The 22,113-nt window shown below is 37.1% G+C and overlaps 1 protein-coding gene across 1 annotated transcript in view; it reads left to right on the top strand.

The window, feature by feature from the left end:
- LOC134804742 (discoidin domain-containing receptor tyrosine kinase B-like) overlaps positions 1-22,113 on the top strand; it is a 269,473-nt gene that overhangs the window by 221,392 nt on the left and 25,968 nt on the right. The window contains exon 14 of the mRNA XM_063777943.1: positions 14,310-14,477. Coding sequence (XP_063634013.1) covers positions 14,310-14,477 — 168 coding nt within the window. The remainder of the gene's footprint in view (positions 1-14,309; positions 14,478-22,113) is intronic.

Below are 22,113 nucleotides of genomic sequence, written 5' to 3' on the forward strand. Positions count from 1 at the left end.
ATACAAATACAAATAATTTATTGAAAAAAAGTATTTTACAGTGGTTGCTCTAAAAGATTAAGAAGTGTTAAATTATTAGAGAAAAGTAAGTAGTTGACAAATATGTTTGCGGTTTTTACTGTACCATCTACAAAATATACTAGTTTATTAAATATTGCAATATCGTACCAATAATTAGTGATAAATATGTAAATCGAAACCCGGGAAACATTGAAAATCTTAAAAGATTTGAAACATGTAATCGTAATCAAATACGAAGTAAAACAGTCTACAAATACCTAAATAAATCATAAATGAAACCTTTAACACTTATAATACATAGTACACACATAGAAAGCTAATTACGACGTCGTGTTACTTGAAAACACAAGCAAATAAAAGGAAAACATCGTACGTACATAAAAGCTAGAGAGCGGGACTCAGGTGTTTTCAAGTCTGGCCTCCATTTCTCAAAGTGAATCCACGGTGCGGGCCGTATTTTATAATGACACGGGGAGTTTGTGCTACAGCAACGAATGCTGCCCACTCAAGGATTAAGGGACAGGATGCTACAATTTTTTTCTAGCTTTACCAAGTCGAGATGTAACAGTATAATATCTTAAAAGTAAATATATTAATATTCAAAATGATTTCAAGTGACGGAGACTATTTTTAGACTTTAGTTTCGATAGTCGACATCGATAGGAATAAAAGTTGTAGGTACTTTAATACTTACTAACAGGTAATAGGACTGTAATAAAGTACGTAATAATACATTAATTAAATCTAACTTTAACTAAGTTTTTCGTAATGAAATAAACTCTACAGAGAAGGCCGTTTGATACCTAAAGTATGAAATTATTCGCAGCATTCAACTTCAACACGTCACACAACAGTCAGTCAAAATAAAAAATTATAAAACAGAAAAAAAATTGTTCCACAATTTTAGCAGAAGCACCACAAATTTCTCTACGTTCTCATCGCATGCGGAGAATATTCCGTTTATTGGCTTATCTATGTCCATGTGAGCCAAAATGTTTTAAGAGTGATTCTCAAGAAAGTGGCATCGACAGGTTAAAGTTAATGAATTTTTTTTTTGTATTTTTTTTACTTTTAAGAATGAACAATATGTTTTACTACTTCAAGTACCCCATATTTTCAAAAGGGAACGAAAAATGAAGAAGTTATTTTCAAGACTTACAATAACCTATACATTGAACGCAGGTTAAAGTTAAGCAGGTTACAGTGAAAAATACATTCATTTTTATTTTTTCCCTTGAACGGATAATAATACGAATGTCTCACTTTTAGCATAGATGAATAAACCTTCATACAATATTAAAATGATATTATTACATTAGGCCCCATACCAAATTCTTAAAATAATCGAAACAAATTAAAGTTAACATTCCGTTACAAAACCCCAGATGTCTGCCTTTAACCACTTGTCTCTACGAAACTACGACACTTGGGTCATGATGGTACCCTACGGTGGTTAGCTTGATACTTACCTAATATTTTGCCATAGTTATGATCTAAATAATTTTTTCTGTGTATGAGTCAGATGCAATACCGCGCATATACAGGTTGGTACAGGTTAACAGTGAAAATATCCTTGGACAAACTTCGTGCGTGAATATTGTTGTAAAAAATATATATATAAGATAAGGCCTGTGCAAAGTACATTTTAAAAGGTATTGTTTATGTTATTATATAGCATGATATTTTATTTACATAGATTGATGCTTATAAAATCTAAAGAACTAAAACTGGAAGACCGACGCTTTTGGACAAGACAAGTTACAGTGAAAAGTGCTACTTTTTATTTTTTTAAATATAAGTATTAAATTTAAATAAAAATAATGACTTGGCCTCGATAAACGTTGTTTAGTTTATCTAGATACATTTTTGTTTGATTTGAAAAAGAGCAAATAAATATACATTCAATTCATAAACTCGATGACAGGTTAAGATGCCATTATTTTGAGAATCACTCTTTATTAGGTTACGCATATTTTGTTCAGCATCTTTAGATCTCATTTGTTTCTATGGTCTGCGCACGAACTCTGAAGAATCGTAGATTTGGTACAGCACACTGCCTCCCACTTACACCCAGGGGCCCAATGTGATTCCAAAAAGTGTAAGAAAGTGCCACAGCTTTGCTAGCAAAGGTGACGATAGACATATGTACTACCCATTCGTGAATTTTAAATCATAAAATGGTTTGGCCTTACCAAAAATAAATGCACGGAAGCCAGACTAGGTCTAACCAACATCACTTTCTGTCATTAAGCAATAGTAATTACAGCCCCGAGTTATTTAACCTCGACCTTCTCAGCAAGAATGTGACGCTGCCTGCTAGCTCCATATCAGCAATGAGAGCACTTAGACGCCAGATGATGTAACGAAGCTAATTGCGAATACTACACGACTTGTTTAAAAATCCCGGCGAACTTAATTAATGCTTTTTCACGAGAGACCAGTGCTTAATTCATAATTACAGCCTAGTGTGCGGCGTAATAATGGGGACACCCGTGTTTGTTATCACATGTTGGCATTTTCTAGACAATATACTTATCGCCCGCGAGGTTCCGAGTAGAGAGCATGTAATGGGTAAAACTGTTACACCTACTTAAGAATACAATAATACAGATTGTGGTCTGTAACAAGAGCGACTTTTCTATCATTAATAAAAATATGCGTAGTGACTGTTGTTTGTTTTTTATTTTTGCAATTAGTACTGCAGGGGTCAGCAACCCGCGGCACGTGAGACGCATGCAGCACTATGAAAGTTGCCCAAAAATTAACACGTATCGGATAACAATAACACGGATCGGTTCATTCACTAAGACGGGTGCTTTGGTTCGTATTGCCATGCTAATAAAGGTTAGATTTGTCAAACCTGCGCGTACTCGCTAATGACACTATCTATACTGTTATTAGATAACTCAAAACCACATTTACGGCTCTTTGAGACTCCTAAAACTGTTGATTTCTACTGTGATTATCTCTTCTTTAACCCCTGGCTGCTGGGCTAACAAAATTAAATATATTTCAATAGTTCTAACACACGTACTACCTACCTATTGCGTGACTATATTATGGTGACAGCTTACATATGACAAGCATGTTTCTTTCTTAAAATATAAGCAGGATTCACACTAAGACGTAATGTAATACTGAATACTGAAATGTGCAGATGTAAATACCACGTATTGTTAATGTAAGTGTAAGTTGGGCGCCATACATCTGCAGCTGCACACTGCAGCGATAACTTAACCGCTGGTTCACTCGCCGTATAAAATATTCAGTAGCAAATAGACGCAGTCCTATTATTACATACAAACCATTTCATGGCAATTTCTCTTTGTTTTCCTCTGGATATTGTTGATAATTTTTAGAGAATATCTTTTTATGCGTGTTTGTTTTGACTATAATTTGTTTACTCCGAAATAGCCGTCTAGTCGTTCTAAATATAACTTATAATTTATATAACAACAATATGATAAATCAACCTATTTACTGGGCACAGGCCTCCTCTCTTGCACGAGGGTGGGGCTATAGTCCTTACGCTGGCCCAAAGTGGGTTACAGACTTCATAAATACCTTTGAATTTATAAACTGAAATAAAAAATATTAAAAATTTTTTCTGAAAAATAATTTAATTTGTTCAAATACTTCTAATAGTACCTTTGAATTTCTTCGCAGATATATGCAAGTTTCTTCACGATGTTTTTCTGGTAAATATCAAGTTATATTTCGTACGTAAGTTCCGAAAAACTCATTGGTATTGAGACCGTTCCAACCCGCGATCTCCGCATTAAAAATCACACGTTAAAGGATGACTCACGCTAGACCGGGCCGGGGCCGGACCAGACCAGACCACTAACGCTTAGATATTCCAGTAATAATTTGGATATTTAAAAAACTTATATCTTATAAAGCAACTTTTACATTAGCATTTTCTACCCAAACGGTAGCCTGTGGAAAGTCACAAAATGAAATACTTTAGCAACCATTGTTGGGGAGGTCGAGCAAAATGAGAGTGCACTAAATGAGACCCTTTGAGGCAAATACCAACTTAGATAATGAGGATTTTCACCGGGAGAACGGGATTTGTAATTTGAACTTGAAACCTAGCGAACCCTTAACTTTAACATTGAACTTTGTTTAAAATTAATGAACCATGAGGAAATCAAATTGCTGTAGTATATAAGTACTGTTGTTTCGAGATTAGAGAAATGTTTTAATTGAGCTGCACTGCATACTTTACTTACCTATTATATTTAATTAAATACTCAAAGGCAAAACAGTTTCCTACTCTAGTTGTTATTTAGCTTTCATTTTCCATTAGGTAATGGATAACGTTATTGCACACCCACACAACAAACACAAACAACAACAACTGAACAAATTATTTTGGATTTACTTTTACAATTTAGATAAATATAATATGTTTTTGATATTTGGAAATGTAGTTACGTATTGTTAAGATGTATTTTTAACTTACTTGTTTACGTCACTTTATAACACTGTGTAGAAGTCTAATGCTTTTCAGCATAAAATCGATTTAACGATAAAATACAAGCCCAAGGAAATAGCTCAAAATATTTTTAGTACTTAAGAATAACTCAATTTAAGGCACGGCAAAACAAGACATTTTACAAAAGAGCCCGGCTGAGTATTCGATTGATCGGATTAGATACATGCGAGCGAGTACACCTGGCATGGCGAAAAAGAATTTCATCGGCGCGATGTTTATGTTTTATGCATCATTTTAGCGCACTTATCCCACCCCCTCTCGCCCCGGCTGCGAGGCTCGCAGCGGCGGCGCGGGCACTCCATTACAAGAAACACGCGGCAACGCGTAGCCGCAACCCTACCTGCTGTAAGTACCCCCTAGTGCCACGTGAATATGTCACATGCCCAGCAACACCCCACTTTCCATCTGTATATAAGTAGGGATGTGACACGCGGCCACTTTTATGTTGCACGTGTGTAAACAAACTTATGTGAAGTTGCTATGAACACGATATTTCACTATCAAGGATCCATAAACACCTTTATTATAATATGAAGACTACTTAATTATAATATGACGCAAATAGTCATTGCAACTCACTCTTACAAAACTTTAGAATAGGTAAAATAAAACATATTCCCTTGAAAATACCGCAATCAAAAAAACATTATTAGTAAACGTAAGTACATTGCATTACTAGAAAATAAAAATACAAACGGAAAAACAAAAAATAACAATATTAATAAAAAAATCCAATTACTAAGTGGGTGGGCAACGTGGGCGAAGGAGAGAGGATGAAAATGTATCATTAAATATATATCTTTAATGTTTTAGAGAAAAGTTTATCCTTTATAGACGCATTCGTTATCATGGCAAAAATAGATATAAGTACTTATTATTTTTCTTTTTCTTTTCTAGAATATCATAAAATGGATCTACATACTAACTCAATGTCAAACAGACAGACACAACGTTTCCATCAATCGATTAATCTAACACAACAGTTAACCCAAACACACATTTACTTTGACTATGTATATGTATATATTTACTTTGTATATGTATTATGGTAACTCACTACCTAACACTTTTATTCAGAGTGAAAATCTGTTTCGCAACACGCTCCTTAATCATTCGCCGTTACACATAAAAGTGGCATTGAAATCGCCAACCCATTCAATATTCAAACTATCCTGGAGCCGCGCGACTACAGAATTCAAGCAGAAAGGGGCCGGGGTTGTAATATTAATGGTACCGCCTAAGGTATGCTCGGATTTTACTCATTAGGGGTATTATGTGGACGGTTTCAAAATGATAAATGAGTAAAGGACGCTAAAATGAGTAAGGCGACTTGTACCCTGTGTTTGTTAATGTTTTACAGCGGCTTCGTATGGCTTACGAGCTCGCCCCGGGCTAATGGATCATTTCTATAATTATTAAAACCCTCACTATTTGCCGGCTTTACTAACAAAGGGCAGTCTTTTCACTACATAGGTACCATATTTATTTTATGCGATCTCCTTTCATCGCCATAATTGTATAAAATAATATTGATTTGTACCCTAGTTGGATCGTACCCCTCACTTAAAAGTTTTGAAACCTAGTGTGACATCATTTCGGTTTATACGTGTAATCTCCCTATTACATATTAATATTTTAAAAGCGAAAGTAACTCTGTCTGTCTGTTACCTCTTCACACTTAAACCGCTGAACAGATTTAGATGAAAAAGGACATAATTATGGTAGTTTTTATAAATCATAATCGTCAATCCATGCAGACAAAAGTCACGGGCAGAAGCTATAGTTAGGGATTGCAATCCGGTCCGGCGTATCCGGTAATCCGGCCGGATCCGGCACATTTTTCAAGATACCGGATCCGGCAAAATTCACCGGATCCGGTCCCGGATCCGGTAAAGTGAATCAAACGCTAAAATATAAAATAACAGCTTAAAACACTGCTAAAATTTAAAAGTTCTCGCATGTACCTACATGTTCTTTCGTTTTATTGTGTACAAACCATTATAGCCCAGTTATAATAAGTGTTACCTGCATTTAAAATATAATGAATAATTATTTATAAAACTTCATTCAGCACTTCAGCAGTTAAGTTAAATGTTTTGTCGAATTAAAAGTAATTAGAGGAATATATGTTGACTTTTGATGACCGGTCTGACCCAGTGGGTAGTGACCCTGCCTGTGAAGCCGCGATCCTAGGTTCGAATCCCGAATCCCGGTTAGGACATTTATATGTGTGATGAGCACAGATATTTGTCCCTGAGTCATGGTTGTTTTCTATGTATTTAAGTATTTGTATAATAATGTAAATTACGCATCTGTGACAATGTATTTATGATCAGTACAAATAAAGAATATGAATATATATCGTTGTCCGAGTACCTACCAACAACACAAGCTTTCTTGAGCTTACCGTGGGGCTTAGTCAATTTGTATATAAATGTCCTATAATATTAATTTATTATTATTATTTATTGTATGTTATTTTGTATGTCTTTCCCATCACGGAACAATGGTGTTCCGGACCTTTGAGAGGCGTGCGCGGAGCCGAAGCCAACACGTAGAGGCCCTTTTGACACTTTAATGAAATGTAAGGGGTACACCGAGCGGATGCTGCCCTTACCCGTGTCATGGGACGCACGCAGAGGCAGGACCCGCCAGGGTGTAAGGGCTATTGAGAGTTGATGGAATCTAAAATGAACTAGGTTATTGGGTGAAAGCGATGGACGGCGATTATTTTGTTATTATTATGCTACTAAATAAAGCGGGAAAATGTAAGTACATAACACAGAGAGAATACAGTAAATGTGTACAAAGGCGAACTTATCCCGTTAAAAATGTTAAATGTTTCGTGTGAATAAATGTTTTAAGGTATATTTAATTTAATACCTGTATGCACGTTAATTGATTTTGTTTGCTCAAACTAAAATGGTTGAATTGAAAGCACCTTTTTGTGGGAAATGTGGGTTGGGCTATAGATATTTTAAGATAAAAAGAAGATTTCATTTGTGAGACTGATTATTGTAACAAGACTTAAATAAATAAATAATAAATAAATAAATATTAACCGACATTCTTACACTAATTGACTAAGTCCCACAGTAAGCTCAAGAAGGCTTGTGTTGTGGGTACTCAGACAACGATATATATAATATAATACTTAAATATTATGCCGATGCTTATATGTATGCCGATGACGTCGCTGTTGTAGTATCCGCACCCAATATAGATAAACTCGAGCAGCGCCTAAATGAAGTTGCTAGTCAGGTATCGCGGTATTTCAGTGTGAACGGCTTAGTACTTAACTTAAAAAAGACCCATTTCCTGCATTTCAATCTTGCTGGAAGAGATCCTAGGGATCTAGTGGTACTTACTCGTGGACCGTGTCAGAACAGACCGGGTCTAAAGCACCGCATTTCTGGGCATTGAACTTGATAGGGGCCTCCAGTGGGAAGCACACACTATTAAAGTTTGTAACAAACTGGCGGATGCCTGCTTCGCACTGCGACGCCTGGCAAGGGTGGTGCCCAGGGATGTGGTGAGGTCTTGCTATTTTGCCACTGTGCACTCGATCCTCCAATACGGTGCGGAGCTGTGGGGCCGCGCTGCCGAATGGGAGCGTGTCTTCCGAATGCAGAAAAGAGCCGTCCGAGCGATTGTGCAGGTAGGACAAAGTACATCTGCAAAACCACACTTTAAGGATTACATGATATAATGTATTATCGGAAGCCTGAACTATAATTATTTTAATATGATGTCATGTGTTAGTCCTATATTGACCGCGCCCGACCAGCCGAGCCGGTAAACATTAATAACTAAGGGCGTTTTGCCACCAAGCATGCAATCTGCTATTTAATTAAAATAACTAACCGCTCAGACATGTCAAACCAACATTAATTTCACGAAGCTAATGCGCGGTATTTGGAGAAGATTTATAGAATTTGTACTGAAAGGCTAGCGAATGAAAAGCCAACTCCTGGGGTGTTGTTCCAGTCGCTGACCAAGCGTAATCGAGTCGTATGCTCAAAATAAACCAAAGTGAGCTCTTGGATTACGTAAGTCGTAACGAATTTTTAGGCCACATTTGCTGTGGTCCGACATCTCGTGCGACTGCACTCAGTACTCGGTAAGAATAACGCCCCAGGGTTTTCTTTCGCATTCCGCTGATTAGGTACCTTTTGAAACGGCTTCGTCGGCTTGCAACTAAGACGATATTTCCTCGATCATTTCTGTAAAATCTATTTCTGAGCAATATCACTGCATGGAAATTACATTACATAAATATCCTTCACGCTGAATTATATATTATTATGCCGGGTGTGGCCTGAACAGTCGAATTCATAAACATGTATACATTTTTTCCCCTTATTGCAATGGATTAAAGTGAAGAAATGTATACATATTTATGAACTCGACTGAAGGGGCCCACTGATTAACAGTTCGCCGGACGATATCAGCCTGTCAGTTGGTTCGGAGCTGTCAAATTTTGCGTTTAACTGACAGGCTGATATCGTCCGGCGAACTGTTAATCAGTGGGCACCTTAACATGAGCAATTCACTAAAACATAGATTGTACTCCTCAAACGGTGACACTTTTGTTCAATAACTTTTAAAAATTATAACTTCTTGACTTCATATAAATTATATAGGTATTATCTTCAATGTTCGCTATTATCATTGTAATTGAAGTTGCTTGTCACGCCTTAACCGTAACAAAATAGATTACAACACAATACATTGCGTCTTAGAATAAAATTTAAGGTGTACCTACCTACTTACTGAAAATCCCCAATCCCGTGGGGTTTATAGCCCAAGCCCTGTCGCGCATGAGAGGAGGCCTGTGCCCAGCAGTGGGACGTATGTATACCTAAAGGCTGAATTATTATTATTTTATTATATTACTGAAAATTAAATCACAAATGTTGATCAGTTTGAGGAGTATAGCCTACAGTTTAATTTTTTGCTCTTGTTTTAGGCCACACTGTTTAGATATTAAAGTCCGGGTTTTTTTTTTTATTAAAACAAGCCTTATATCAAAATACATGTTTTACCGATGAAATAAGGTTTAATTAAACTTGCTAAAGCTAAACAATATTGTTATTCTGACTAAAACTAAAAGTAACAAAACGAACTTTGTTGATTAAAATGTTGATAAGAGTAGTCATATTCATAATATAGAGTATAGATATATTGTGCGACGTGCTAGCAACGTGAACACACCACGCCTAACTCGCTAAATCCCCTGGCAAACTACAGCGAGGTTCACTCTGTCGCAGCTATGTGAATAATACAAAGGGATGAAAGTTTACAAAGGGTTTTTAAATCTGCTTCTCTCGAGGCAAAGATCTTACGGATAAGGGACTTTTGAACGGAACTGGGTAAAAATAACAGAGATATCATACACTTTATTTTCGTAAAAGAATAATAGCTGAGACACGACGGTCTGGTCATTTCCCATTGTAGTACATATTTCGTAGTACATTTTTAATAATGTACAGGTACGTAGGTACATTTTTAATAATGTATTGCTTGCCAAGACCCCGAAGTTAACAGATTCCTAAAAGCACCCGTAGGTACGTGACTTTTATTGCGTCATAATTTGCGATGACTTATTGTTATTATAATTGCATCAAAGCAATATATTATAATGTACCTACTCATCTAAATATCGCAATAATTCATGTGTAGTATAAATTATGCGCGCACAATCTTGGGAGGGGGGACTAGCAATTTAGTGCGAAACCTGTGTTACTTAATACTGACTCAAAATGAACGTGAAAATACAGTCGGATCAAATATGTATATCGCAGCAGGTAAATTAACAAATAACGGTATTTGTATCTACATACACTAGTGGCTCAGTGAGCTGATCCCCGTTTTAAGACGTTTTTATTGAAAAACAAATGTCTATTTACTATATTTTACTTAATTTGGTCTGATGATACAGACTAAATGTAGCGTAGAAGATCTAAATAGGTACCTACCTATAAAAGAGAGATGACTTTGCATAGAAAAGTATAGTCAGTAATAAAAGGTTGTATTGTATCAAATATACAGGATGATCAATCCAAATGGGCCAGTATGGAGAAGTCAGAAACTATGAGAGATAGCGAAATCTGTTCTTAGGAAACATGGCTTCGATTTTAGATTTAATAATAATGACATTCAATTTTTTTAAATCTCTCGTACTTAACCGGGAATCGAACCTGGTCGAAGTCTCTGTAAACAATGTTAGATATAAATTCTGCAAGATTTTTCGTTGTTATTAAGTGTTCCATATTCAAATTTTAAATAAATAGACACGCCCGCTGAACGAATGTGTTCTAATTTTAAATAAACGCAATTTGTAATGCATAATATCGATGCTGATAAGATATGCATAAGTGGTCTATTCCGATAAATGATTCATAATGATGACAACATTTTGCAAATTATTTAAATTGTGGGCATTTCAGTCTAATGTTTACACAAGATTTCATAGCAAAATTTGCTCCTTATACTTTCAGGATCAATTATACAAACAAATACTACACGCGATTACATAAAGAATATTGACCAGGTTCGATTCCTGGTTATGTAATGAGAGTTAAAGCAAAAGTTTGAATGCCATTATTATTAAATGTAAAATCGAAGCCATGGTTCCTAAGAAAAGATTTTGCTATCTCTCATAGTTTCTGACTTCTCCATACTGACCCATTTGGATTGATCACCCTGTATATTAGGTAATTTTAACGAAAAGTTCCATAGTCAAACTTTTATGACTAAAAAACTAATTCCTTACACATCACGCCAAAAAAAACAATTTCAACTAATTTTGTCTAATCTGGTAGAGTCTGTGCGGAAAGAGAAGAGTCGTGGAATGTATGGGGCCCAATATATTCCACGACTCTTCTCTTTCCGAACAGACTCCTACCTAGAATACCTACATAAATAATTAATTTTGCATGTGGGATCAAAGGATAAACGTGCAATCAGCGGTCAGGTAGTATTCTAATTGATACGCCTAGTTATTGAAAAATCTGCTCCTAGGAGTCCCTAGTACCTAGTAAGGTACTAAGCAAAACCTTTGGTTAATACGAATTCAATCAAAAACCTTTAGAAGACAACATATCCCTACCCTGTTCCGCTTGAAGTACGTTGTAGTTGACTATACAGTCGGCATCAATAGTAGCGGATAAAGCAACGCTCCAAAAGTATCTGCCATTCTAGAATTATTTTCCAAATAGAGATATACCTATCTCTATAATCTGTGGTCTAAAGTATTCGCAGAGTCTAATTGTTCTACATATACAGGGTGTCCCTAGCCATTGGACAAAGCCGAAATGTACATATGCATTAGGGTATTTAGAACCAGTATACAAAGTATCATAACAATCGGTGTAGCGGGAGTACACTACATAATTCCGAAATATTTTATGCCGAATTTTAAAATATCGAATTTTATTATTCCGATTTTTAAATGCTCGACCCATCAAAATTCCGATTGTCGTAATTACGTAACGATGAAAATCACGAAGTTTTATATTTCCGAATAGTAAAACCGGCGATTTTTTAAATTCCGAACCACATAATTCCGAATATAACAATTCCGATAGGGAGAAACACCGAATTTAACATTTACGATTTTTGATATCACGAATTCCAAAATGGTCATAATTCCGAAATTTTGAATTCCGATTTGACGTGATTCCAGTTTTTTAAATTCCGAATAACGATGATCCGAATTTGTTGTTAATAAATAAAGGTACCTACGTTTCTATGGGGGGTAGCAGTTCTAACGTAACCTAAACCTACTTTTTTAATAACAGTTATTTACTGTAGGGGTCGCAGTTCTAACCTAACCTATACCTACTTTTCTGTAAGCAGTAAGTTTCTAGGGGAGGGAGGGTCGCAGTTCTAACCTAACCTACACCTACTTTTCTAGTAGCAGTTGGTTTCTGTAAAGGTCGCAGTTCTAACCTATCCTAAACCACATTTCTAGTAGCAGTTGGTTTCTGTGAAGGTCGCAGTTCTAACCTAACCTAATCCACTTCGCTAGTAGCAGTTGGTTTCTGTAAAGGTCGAAGTTCTAACCTAACCTACTTTTCTAGTAGCAGTTGGCTTCTGTGAAGGTCTCAGTTCTAACCTAACCTAACCCACTTTTCTATTAGCAGTTGGTTTCAGTAAAGGACGCAGTTCTAACCTAACCTAACCCACTTTTCTGGTAGCAGTTGGTTTCTGTGAAGGTCGCGGTTCTAACCTAACCTAACCTAACCCACTTTTTTAGTAGCAGATGGTTTCTGTGAAGGTCGCAGTTCTAACCTAACCTAACCCACTTTTCTAGTAGCAGTGAATTTCTGTGAAGGTCGCAGTTCTAACCTAACTTAACCCACTTTTCTAGTAGCAGTTGGTTTCCGTAAATGTCGCAGTTCTAACCTAAGCCACTTTTCTAGTAGCAGTTGGCTTCTGTGAAGGTTGCAGTTCTATCCTAACCCACTTTTCTAGTAGCAGTTGGTTTCTGTAAAGGTAGCAGTTCTAGCATGTCCAAATGATTTAGATGCATTTTTTTACAGGTCAATTTTAAAAACGGCTGACCATTTAATTACTTCCCTTTTGAAAATCACGAATTTCATTATTCCGAGTTTACAAAAGATCAAATTTCTGAATTCCGAATTATTTTATTTCCGATCAGTCAATGATTTTTCGGAATAGACAAATTCGGAAAAAAAAATCGGATTTTTTAAAAATCGGAACTTTAAGCTTTCGTTCATATGACAATCGGATTTTAAGTATTGGAAAATAGCGCAGTCGTGATTTTCTTCTTTCGTGGTTTTCAAAGTCGTGATTTCGATATTTCGGACGCATAAAAAAATCGTGATTATGAAAATCGAGGTTATGAAAGTCGGAAAAACATATTTCGGAATATTTGGGTGTTCCCGTGTAGCGGTTACGAAGAAATTAACAAATTACGATTTTTTTACTTTGGAGCAACCTGTATGTGTTAGTAGCTCCTCAGGTAATAAATAGTATGAAACCTTCTTCGACCGTTTTGATTATCTTTTATATTTATGAGTTTTATGACATTAATAAGATTCTGACTTTTGACAAATGTCATCATTGCCGCACATTTTCAAACAAATTTTCAAAAGCACTGCCAATGATTAATACAGTATGTTTCTTTTTGTTGTCGACTATTGGAAATAACTTTAGTTTGATAATTATTTTTTTTAGCTTTTGTTCTAATTAAAAAAATATTACCGTTAGGACATATCTGTGAAGTAACTCTACGTGGGATTTCAGAGTTTGTCCAATGGCTAAGGTCACCCTGTATAAAAATTTTATTATACCGTTTTGTTAAGCAGTTAGAGAACTTTTGATGCCGACTGTACTCCCGGGGATTATTAACGGGTGTAATGGTGTAACAAAAACTGATCAATGTGGCGCTCGGCTGATAATAACTTGGGTTTCTTCGGACGCTAATTGACTGAAGCACAACAGATACGTTATAATACTAGTAATATACCGTCTACGGTTTTTGTTTAGGGAAAAACCGACGATAATTAATTACGAGAGAATGTTTTTTGCCAAACAATATTCTTCTTTCTACATACCTACAAGTGCTAGTATAGCTAGGAACGGCATAGGAAAAATGCTTTTTGCTACTGGGAAAAAAAATCCCACCTTTACCAGTGGTAACTACTGGGAAAAAAAAACACAGTAGTTACCTCTGGTAATAACTTGTTGGTTTCTAGTGGGAATAACCCTGGTGCTTTTGCCAGATCTAGTCACACCTAATACCTTTGTTTGTCCCCAGACGTACCCCGAGGGGCGCACCTGTCGGCGCGAGCGGCCAGCGCCGGGGCTCTTCACCTCGATAAAACTGCCGGAAGCGGAGCCCCCAAACGGAGTGGCGCCCCTGCTGGACTTCCCGCGGGGGCGCATGCGACCAGTCACCTTCCTCGGCGAGGGCCCGTATGGCAGTGTAAGTACCATTTTCCTTTTATCAGTTCGGCTTCGAGCTTTGCTAATTCCATTGAGATGTAGGAAACGGAAACTCGTGACATTTTAAACACAATGAACTATAGAGTCATCTCGTGCCTAATTTTTATTACTAAATGATTATAACCTATAACATATCTCATTCTTAATTTCGAGCTCAATTACAATTTATTGGTGAGAAAGTAAATTAAGTCGCACGTTATGCGGCAAGATGTACCCTACGTGCTAATAGAGGCGGCGTACTTAAATGAAATAATTTTTGGTAATGCTATGACATATTTTTGAATTTAAAATACAAATGCTTGTCAGGTTGTAAACCTCATTCTGCTGTGATCCTTCATTTTGCTAAAAAGTAACTATTTGATTTCAATCGTAGTATATAAAAATATCATCCTCTATCGGATTCGGGACATGTTTTGGCTGTTCTTCTTCCTGTTTCTCGGATGGAACGAATGATTTCAAGAGGACGTTTAGTGACGGAAGAGGTTTACTGGAATCATTGTCACGGTTTTCTTCTTGCTCGTTCTGGATCTGGATCTGGGTGATATCCGGCGCGGGGGTCTCGGAGCGGGGTGCAGACGCCGTCATTTTGTCTATATCTGGCATAGGAATTAAGGGAGGGTTTCTTATAGTTCCGTCTTTCTCCTCGCCGCCTGAAAACGTCAATGTGTCATTTATATAGGTAGCTGCGTTTCCTCAGCACTTTGTTTTCGAAAATACCGTACGTATCCAGATTAAGTCACACGAACCCGCCGCGAAAATGCCGCTCCCAATACAGTCGAAATTACACTCTCATGTTAAAACGACATGAACCTTCGCATGAACATTTACGTAAGATATGTCTGTCGGATATTTCAGTCGCGTACCTACTAAGTAGTTTCCATTGCTAAAAATTGTTAAACAAAGAAAATTGTAGGTATTACAATTTCTAACAAATAGGTACATATGTATATGTTACTTGAATGTTTATGTCAATATTTCAAGTTATTACAAAATCAATTATTGAAAGGAAAGGAATGAAAATAAATGTAAGCAAGACGAATCTAATGGTATTTGAATAGGTAGAAAATATGACTAACTGTGAAATTTCGATCGGTCAAGAAAGAGTGGAACAAGTGAAAGACTTTGTGTATCTGGGAACCTTGTTCACTAGGGACGGTAAGCATGATAAAGACATTGAAAGGAGAGTGAATGCTGGAAATCGCGTGAATGGGGCACTTAACGCTTTTATGAGCAGCCAGAAGGTGTCGCCAAAAGCACGGTTGGCTGTTTATAGAGGGGTGTTGGTGCCTACACTTATGTATGGTAGCGAAAGTTGGGTATGGCAGAAGAGGCATCAGGGCCAAGTGAAAGCAGTGGAAATGAGAGCGTTGAGAAGTTTGTGTGGTGTGAGATTGCATGATAGAATTAGGGACAGTGTGATAAAGGAAAAGTGTGGACTGAATGTAGATGTAGTGACAAAAATTGAGAAAGGTATGTTGAGATAGTTTGGACACGTGGAAAGAGTGAAAGAAGGCTAACAAAGAGAGTGTATAAGGGAGATAGAAGTGGGAGTTGGAAAGGGTAGACCTCGGCGGACTTTCTCTGATCAGATCGGAGAAATTCTGAAGAAAGGCCAGGTCAAAAGCACCCTAAACCGGCGAGCGTGTATGAGGATTGTTACGAAAGTGAAGGAAGCGAAAGAGGTATGTCAGGATCGTAGCAAGTGGAAATCCGTGGTCTCTGCCTACCCCTCCGGGAAATAGGCGTGATTATATGTATGTATGTATGTATGTACAAAATCATCGGCTAGGTTCGTGTGAGTCTTGAATGTAAACGGTTCACTGGTTCATTCTATCACTGAAATCACAAACCGAATCGTACTGCAGTAAAACCCGCTTAGATTTTGAAGGGACCTCGCCAAAAGTGCACCTATAGTGGGAAAGCGTATTAACTGTGAACAAAATGGATGTCACCTGGTTTACATGAATTAAAAGGTCAACTTACCTAACATTATTTTGTTTTTTATATTAGCGATGAAGTTCTCCATTATTATGTTTAAAAATAACTGAGGGTTCAAATTTACTTTAAATTTTCAAATGTAATTTATGGGTTTTTAATTTCTGTGTACTTTGAAAGGTATGACGTATGATATTGAAACGGGTTATGACATTTAGATGATAGTAAGGATGAACTTAAGGAAAATATTTTCCTTTCCTGCCAGATACTACATGCAAAAAGGCTGTGTGTGTACAATTTGTCTCAAGCGGAAATTCACTCCAAAACTGAAAGATTAAATATTTCTATATGATGTAAATCTATCTAATTTTAATATATAATATCCTCTACAAAAAAGTAAGACTACGCGTTCTAAACACACGCGCCGCCGTTGTCATGGAATTGGTATGTGTACACTTTTATATTACTTACTTACTCCGTTGGCTCAGCGACCCAAAATGAGACTTGGCCTCCGACACAAGACAGCGCCACTTTTCTCGGTCCTGTACGACCTCTCGCCAATTGTTGACTCGAAGTTCGTGCAGGTCCGCCTCCACCATGTCGCACCAGCGATATCTGGGGCGTCCGATAGGACGTCTTCCTGCTGGACGGCCCAGGTATGCTCTTTTCACGTTCCGATCTTCATCCATTCTCTCGGTCCAACCAACCAACGGAGTCTGTGAGCTTTAGTCTCTCCCATGATGTTAGGTTCAGCCACTAGGTCTTCGATCTCACGGTTCCTAAGGACTGACCAGCTTCCGTCCGGTCTTTTTTTTGGGCCCAGTATCTTACGGAGGATCTTCCTCTCGGTCACTAACAGCATGTTTTCTTCCTTGAGTGTCAGTGTCCACACACACGCACATTTTATATTAGGTACCTATTAATTCTTTTCTGTGACAATGCTCAATGAATGCTCCTAATGTTTCTCTTTTTTGTGTTTATTGATAGTCCGGCCAAGCTAACTCTGCGGGGCATTTGCAATGACAAAGTTGTATTTATAATGACTCCCCCTCACTTTATTCTGTTCAAGTCGGTGCAAATTTAGTTTTGACGGACTCTGTATGTTAGAGTTAGGTAGACCAAGAAAAGTCTGCAGCGATTTTGATACGAGCATCCCACGCAGTGCAAGTGTTATTTAAATAGGTACATCATAATTTCCTAGAAGTTTGACGTTTAAAGCGACACTTGCACTGCGTGGGCTATTAAAATCGCTGCAGACTTTTCTCGGTCTGACTCTAACGCGAAATAATGTTACCGACTTGCTTGGTATTTATGAAAATGGACTGGCAACTATACCTCTCGCGTCGAATAGTGGTCCTTATAGGTAGCTCATTAATTTATTTAAATATTAACATATTTTTTTTTAAATGAAGCCCAACCAAAAGATACTTAGGCCCACTTGCACCATACCATTAACCCGGGGTTAACCGGTTAACCCGTTAACTTAGTGTCAAATTGTTATTTGACACTAAATTAACGGGTGTTATAAATGAACCCCGGATTAGTGAATGGTGCAAGTGGCCCTTAAGGAACTGTTAATAGTTGGTTATTAGGGACCATCTTTCGATGCGAGCGGTGTAATTCTCTTATCTTCTGACTATCAATGTAAAGCGTATACTGCGTATTTAGGTATAAAATACTTATAGGGGAGACCTAGAAACTCTGACATTTTTCACTTATATAAGTAATTATTACACGTATGAATTAATAGATATAGTTCATCCGTATTCTCTCTATAACAATAATCAAGCTGAGTGTTAGTACAATTTAGGATTTAGGTAAGAGATAATTAGGCCATAAACCGGAACTATTTAGTCCCCGTGGCATAGCCCTAACACCGAGGTAATTTGTGACGGCTGCCAAAGAATTTTGTGACACCGATGAAACTCGACTATTTGACGGATAAAAAATACCAGTAGGTACAACAATTTTACATTACGATTCAAACGATGAAAAATTAACGAAAAGAATACAAGCAGGTTTTTCTGAATTTTATTTCTGATTTTCTTGTAAGTCGTCTCATTTTGAAGAAGAACCCTAATGTTCTTCTCTTCGTGTACAGCATTTTTAATAGATTCCTTGACTTTCTATAAGCCTAATTTTAGGGCAGCAATTTTATCCTTGATACGTATTTCAGTTATTATCACAACAAAATATATTTCGTCTATTGGGTTGGTTATTCTGTCTTTTGTTGTATAGTTATTAGGTATTTGAAACAAAAGATAGAGTTTGACCAAGAAAAGTCTGCAGCGAGTTTGATAGCCCACGCAGTGCAAGTGTTATTTATACGTCATAATTTCATAGAAGTTTGACGTTTAAAATAACACTTGCACTGCGTGGGCTATCAAAATTGCTGCAGACTTTTCTTGGTCTAACTCTAGTAATTGAGAATGTGACATCAGTGACATCAGTCATTATAACTCTCAATTTATTTTTAGAAAAGTAGATAATTTTATAAATCGTAGTATACAACTAAATTATGTGCTTATCTTCGCCTCTTCACACTATTTCAAGAAAAGCCCATTTTCCGGTAACACACGTATAATAATTATGAACACACGCCCGCCATGTGGAGCGGTGACGTTAATACGACTGACTTGCCGTTGTTAAGCGTCATTAATCAAAGCAAATTGACATTTATAATCAATCATAAACTAATACTAATCGTTCTGCGCATAGCACGGCTTTTCTCATTAATCGGGCCGTTAGAGTAATCTCGGCCCAGCTGTGACGGCCGGCAGTCTCCAATCGATACTTAAATTAAAATTAAATACAACACTTGAACTTTGTTTATAAAAGCATTCAATGGGTCCGCCATTTTACCAATCGTTTGGAAGTTTTTATCCGCACTCCTTGTTAGGGTTCGGTTAATACTTAACCCGTTGTTAAGGTTAAGCACTGAGCAAGTATTTTGGTCTGATCTAACAGATAACGTGTGAAAATACCCATTAAGAAACGTAAAATACACCTGTCATTAAATAAAAGAGCCACGTTTACACGATACAATACATATCAGTTGAATAGAAATATATTTATGTATCTATGATTGTCAATTATTAGGATTAGCTTACATGTACATTGATCTATTCGGAGGAAACATTGCCATAATCAAAACTAAAGAACACACGAACACACATACCCAATATATCTCCACCGTCAGTCACCTGTTGATTTCTATTACCTACTGAAATATTTGGTTACCATCATAGTAATGCATTAAAAACGGTTGAAGCTAAGCTTCTCAGTGATACGCAACATTTTTCAAACCGATTCCAAATCGATAACCCATCAGCATCTCTGTCTCTAAAGAACATAAAGGGCAAAACCGTTGTTGGATGTGAATCTTACGCAGCACTGTAATAACAAGTACTTAGGTAGCTTGGTGGAAAAAATATCGGAAGCCATAAATTTTACTTTCCCATGTATCGATCGAAAATTAAATGGCCTCCTGGAATGAGATGAGCGATTAGGCGTCCGCGACCGTTGCCGCGCCGGCCACAACGACCCGGGTAATGGCTCCGCAACATCTCGCCAAAACTAAATCTACCTAAACATATATCCGCACTGATTTCGTGTCGTATTAGAGCTCAACAATGATTTCAGTCCAATAAAAATGGCTTGTACAGGTTGGGCTACCACGAGCAAAAATTTAAACAGTAGATTACCCATTAATCCAAAAATATATATTTTCATCACACTTACTCGAAAAAGATGTCCTGACTTCAGTACACCTGCATGAAAAAGGCGCTATGCCGGTGTCCACGTATGGTCGCGGCAGTACACCACGGTTCCGACTCCGAGTGGGGAGCGCAAAAGCGGCGCTGAAGCAACTGGAATTTGTCGTTGATGACTCCAATAGGGGCAAACATCTGACCATAACGTGATGTTTATTTATACCCCGACCGGAAGTGATGGTCTCGAGCCCACATTCGGTATGACAAAGGCCTATATTGTACCCGCGGGAGTTATGGATTGTGAAAAAAGACTAGAACTCCCTAGGGAGTTATGTCTTTTTTTATGTCAGTAATTCATAAGAGCCAAGTACTTTTACAATGTACAATTTTACTTTAGTGGAGTAATATGAAAGAGATTACTGTTATTAGGGCAATACAAAAAAGGATTGACGCTGTCTAAAAATATGCCCATACATAATGGAATTCGGTTCTGTGATTATACTAACGAGCTACATGTCATCACGCATTATTTGTACATCGTAACAAATTACTTGGTCACTGTAAGCATTAAAAAAACTAATACACATACTATATACATATATAGTTACCTTAGTGCCTAACACATGGACAACTCGTACGAACATCGCAGCATAATGGATAATCGCTATTAGCGTCCTATCTGGTGCTCCGATAGAGATTGGATACAGTTATGTATCTAATATCGCCGTATAATGTGTCTAACTATACGGACTATGTAACTCGTAATGGGCTTTTCCTATTCTGTAAATATGTCGCTTACTCGTTTAACGTATTGCTTCATAATTTTCATTAGCTCACTTTAAAACATAAGATCCATGCATATTTTTGAAACAACAAAAAAAATTCAGAGTTAAACAAAAGCTCATAAAAATCAATTATTTATTAAGCATTCCGATTTAACTTATAGTTTCATATCTGCGTTAAAATTATATTTTAATAGTAATAACTAGTTATATTTACATGTGAAATGGTGTATACCTACAGCGGATATTCGTACAAAGGACTTCCCAAAAAAGATAATCTGGGTAGCCATTAACAGAGAAGTCATAAGCCGAGGGGGGTACTAAGTACATAATCACTGCCGTGGTCGAGGAGATGTCTCCGATCTATTGAATAGATATTGGAACACTATCTACAAGTGCCCAATAATAATATTCAATATATAAGCTAAATCGGTGCTACAGGATTTTAATTAATATTTCTATATGTATCTCTTTATAAGGATTTTCAATGTTTTGATTAGTTAGTTTAACACATTTATGCCACTGAAATGTCAATGATTTGTACCAATTAACTAATATCGTTTTGATGGGCCTCCTTACTGGCAAATACCTAACCCCTAAACGCGTCGAGCACATGACTTTATAATTTAGAGCACAATGGCTAAGATAACCGAACCGAACCGTCTAATATTAATTAGCATTATGTATACTAGGATTAGGGACGTGAGCTTGATGAATAAATGAGTCCGCCTGGCTTGAGGCAGTGGCACATTTCCGCGTTAGTTAAACGCTGAACCTGAGAGCGCGCCGCCGCGCCGCCGCGCGGAGGGCCGTGAACACCGCCGTCGGTCCACAAAAATGCTCATAAAAATTGATTACTGACCGTAGCAAGAAAATGCAATCTGCTCGTTCCAGCATTCAGGGGGGCTCTCTCGATGCTCGCGCGCCTCCCACCTCACCTGCTACTGGTACACACCCCTCAACCAACGCTTTAATAGCTCGCGGCCCTTATTTTATTTTTACTATGTTACTTCGTTGCTGCGCTCTTTAAATTGAAAGCTAAATTGAAAACGTAATTAGGTTGAAAGTAATTAAGTCTTAAAAATATTATTGTTGATACATTATTATTAGGCATATTTGTATAGAATGCTGACGCAACTATAATGAACAAAACTGCGCCAGTTTTATTAAAAAAGTTTTGGAGAGT

This window comes from Cydia splendana, chromosome Z, assembly GCF_910591565.1.
Source record: "Cydia splendana chromosome Z, ilCydSple1.2, whole genome shotgun sequence".
Lineage (NCBI taxonomy): Eukaryota > Metazoa > Arthropoda > Insecta > Lepidoptera > Tortricidae > Cydia > Cydia splendana.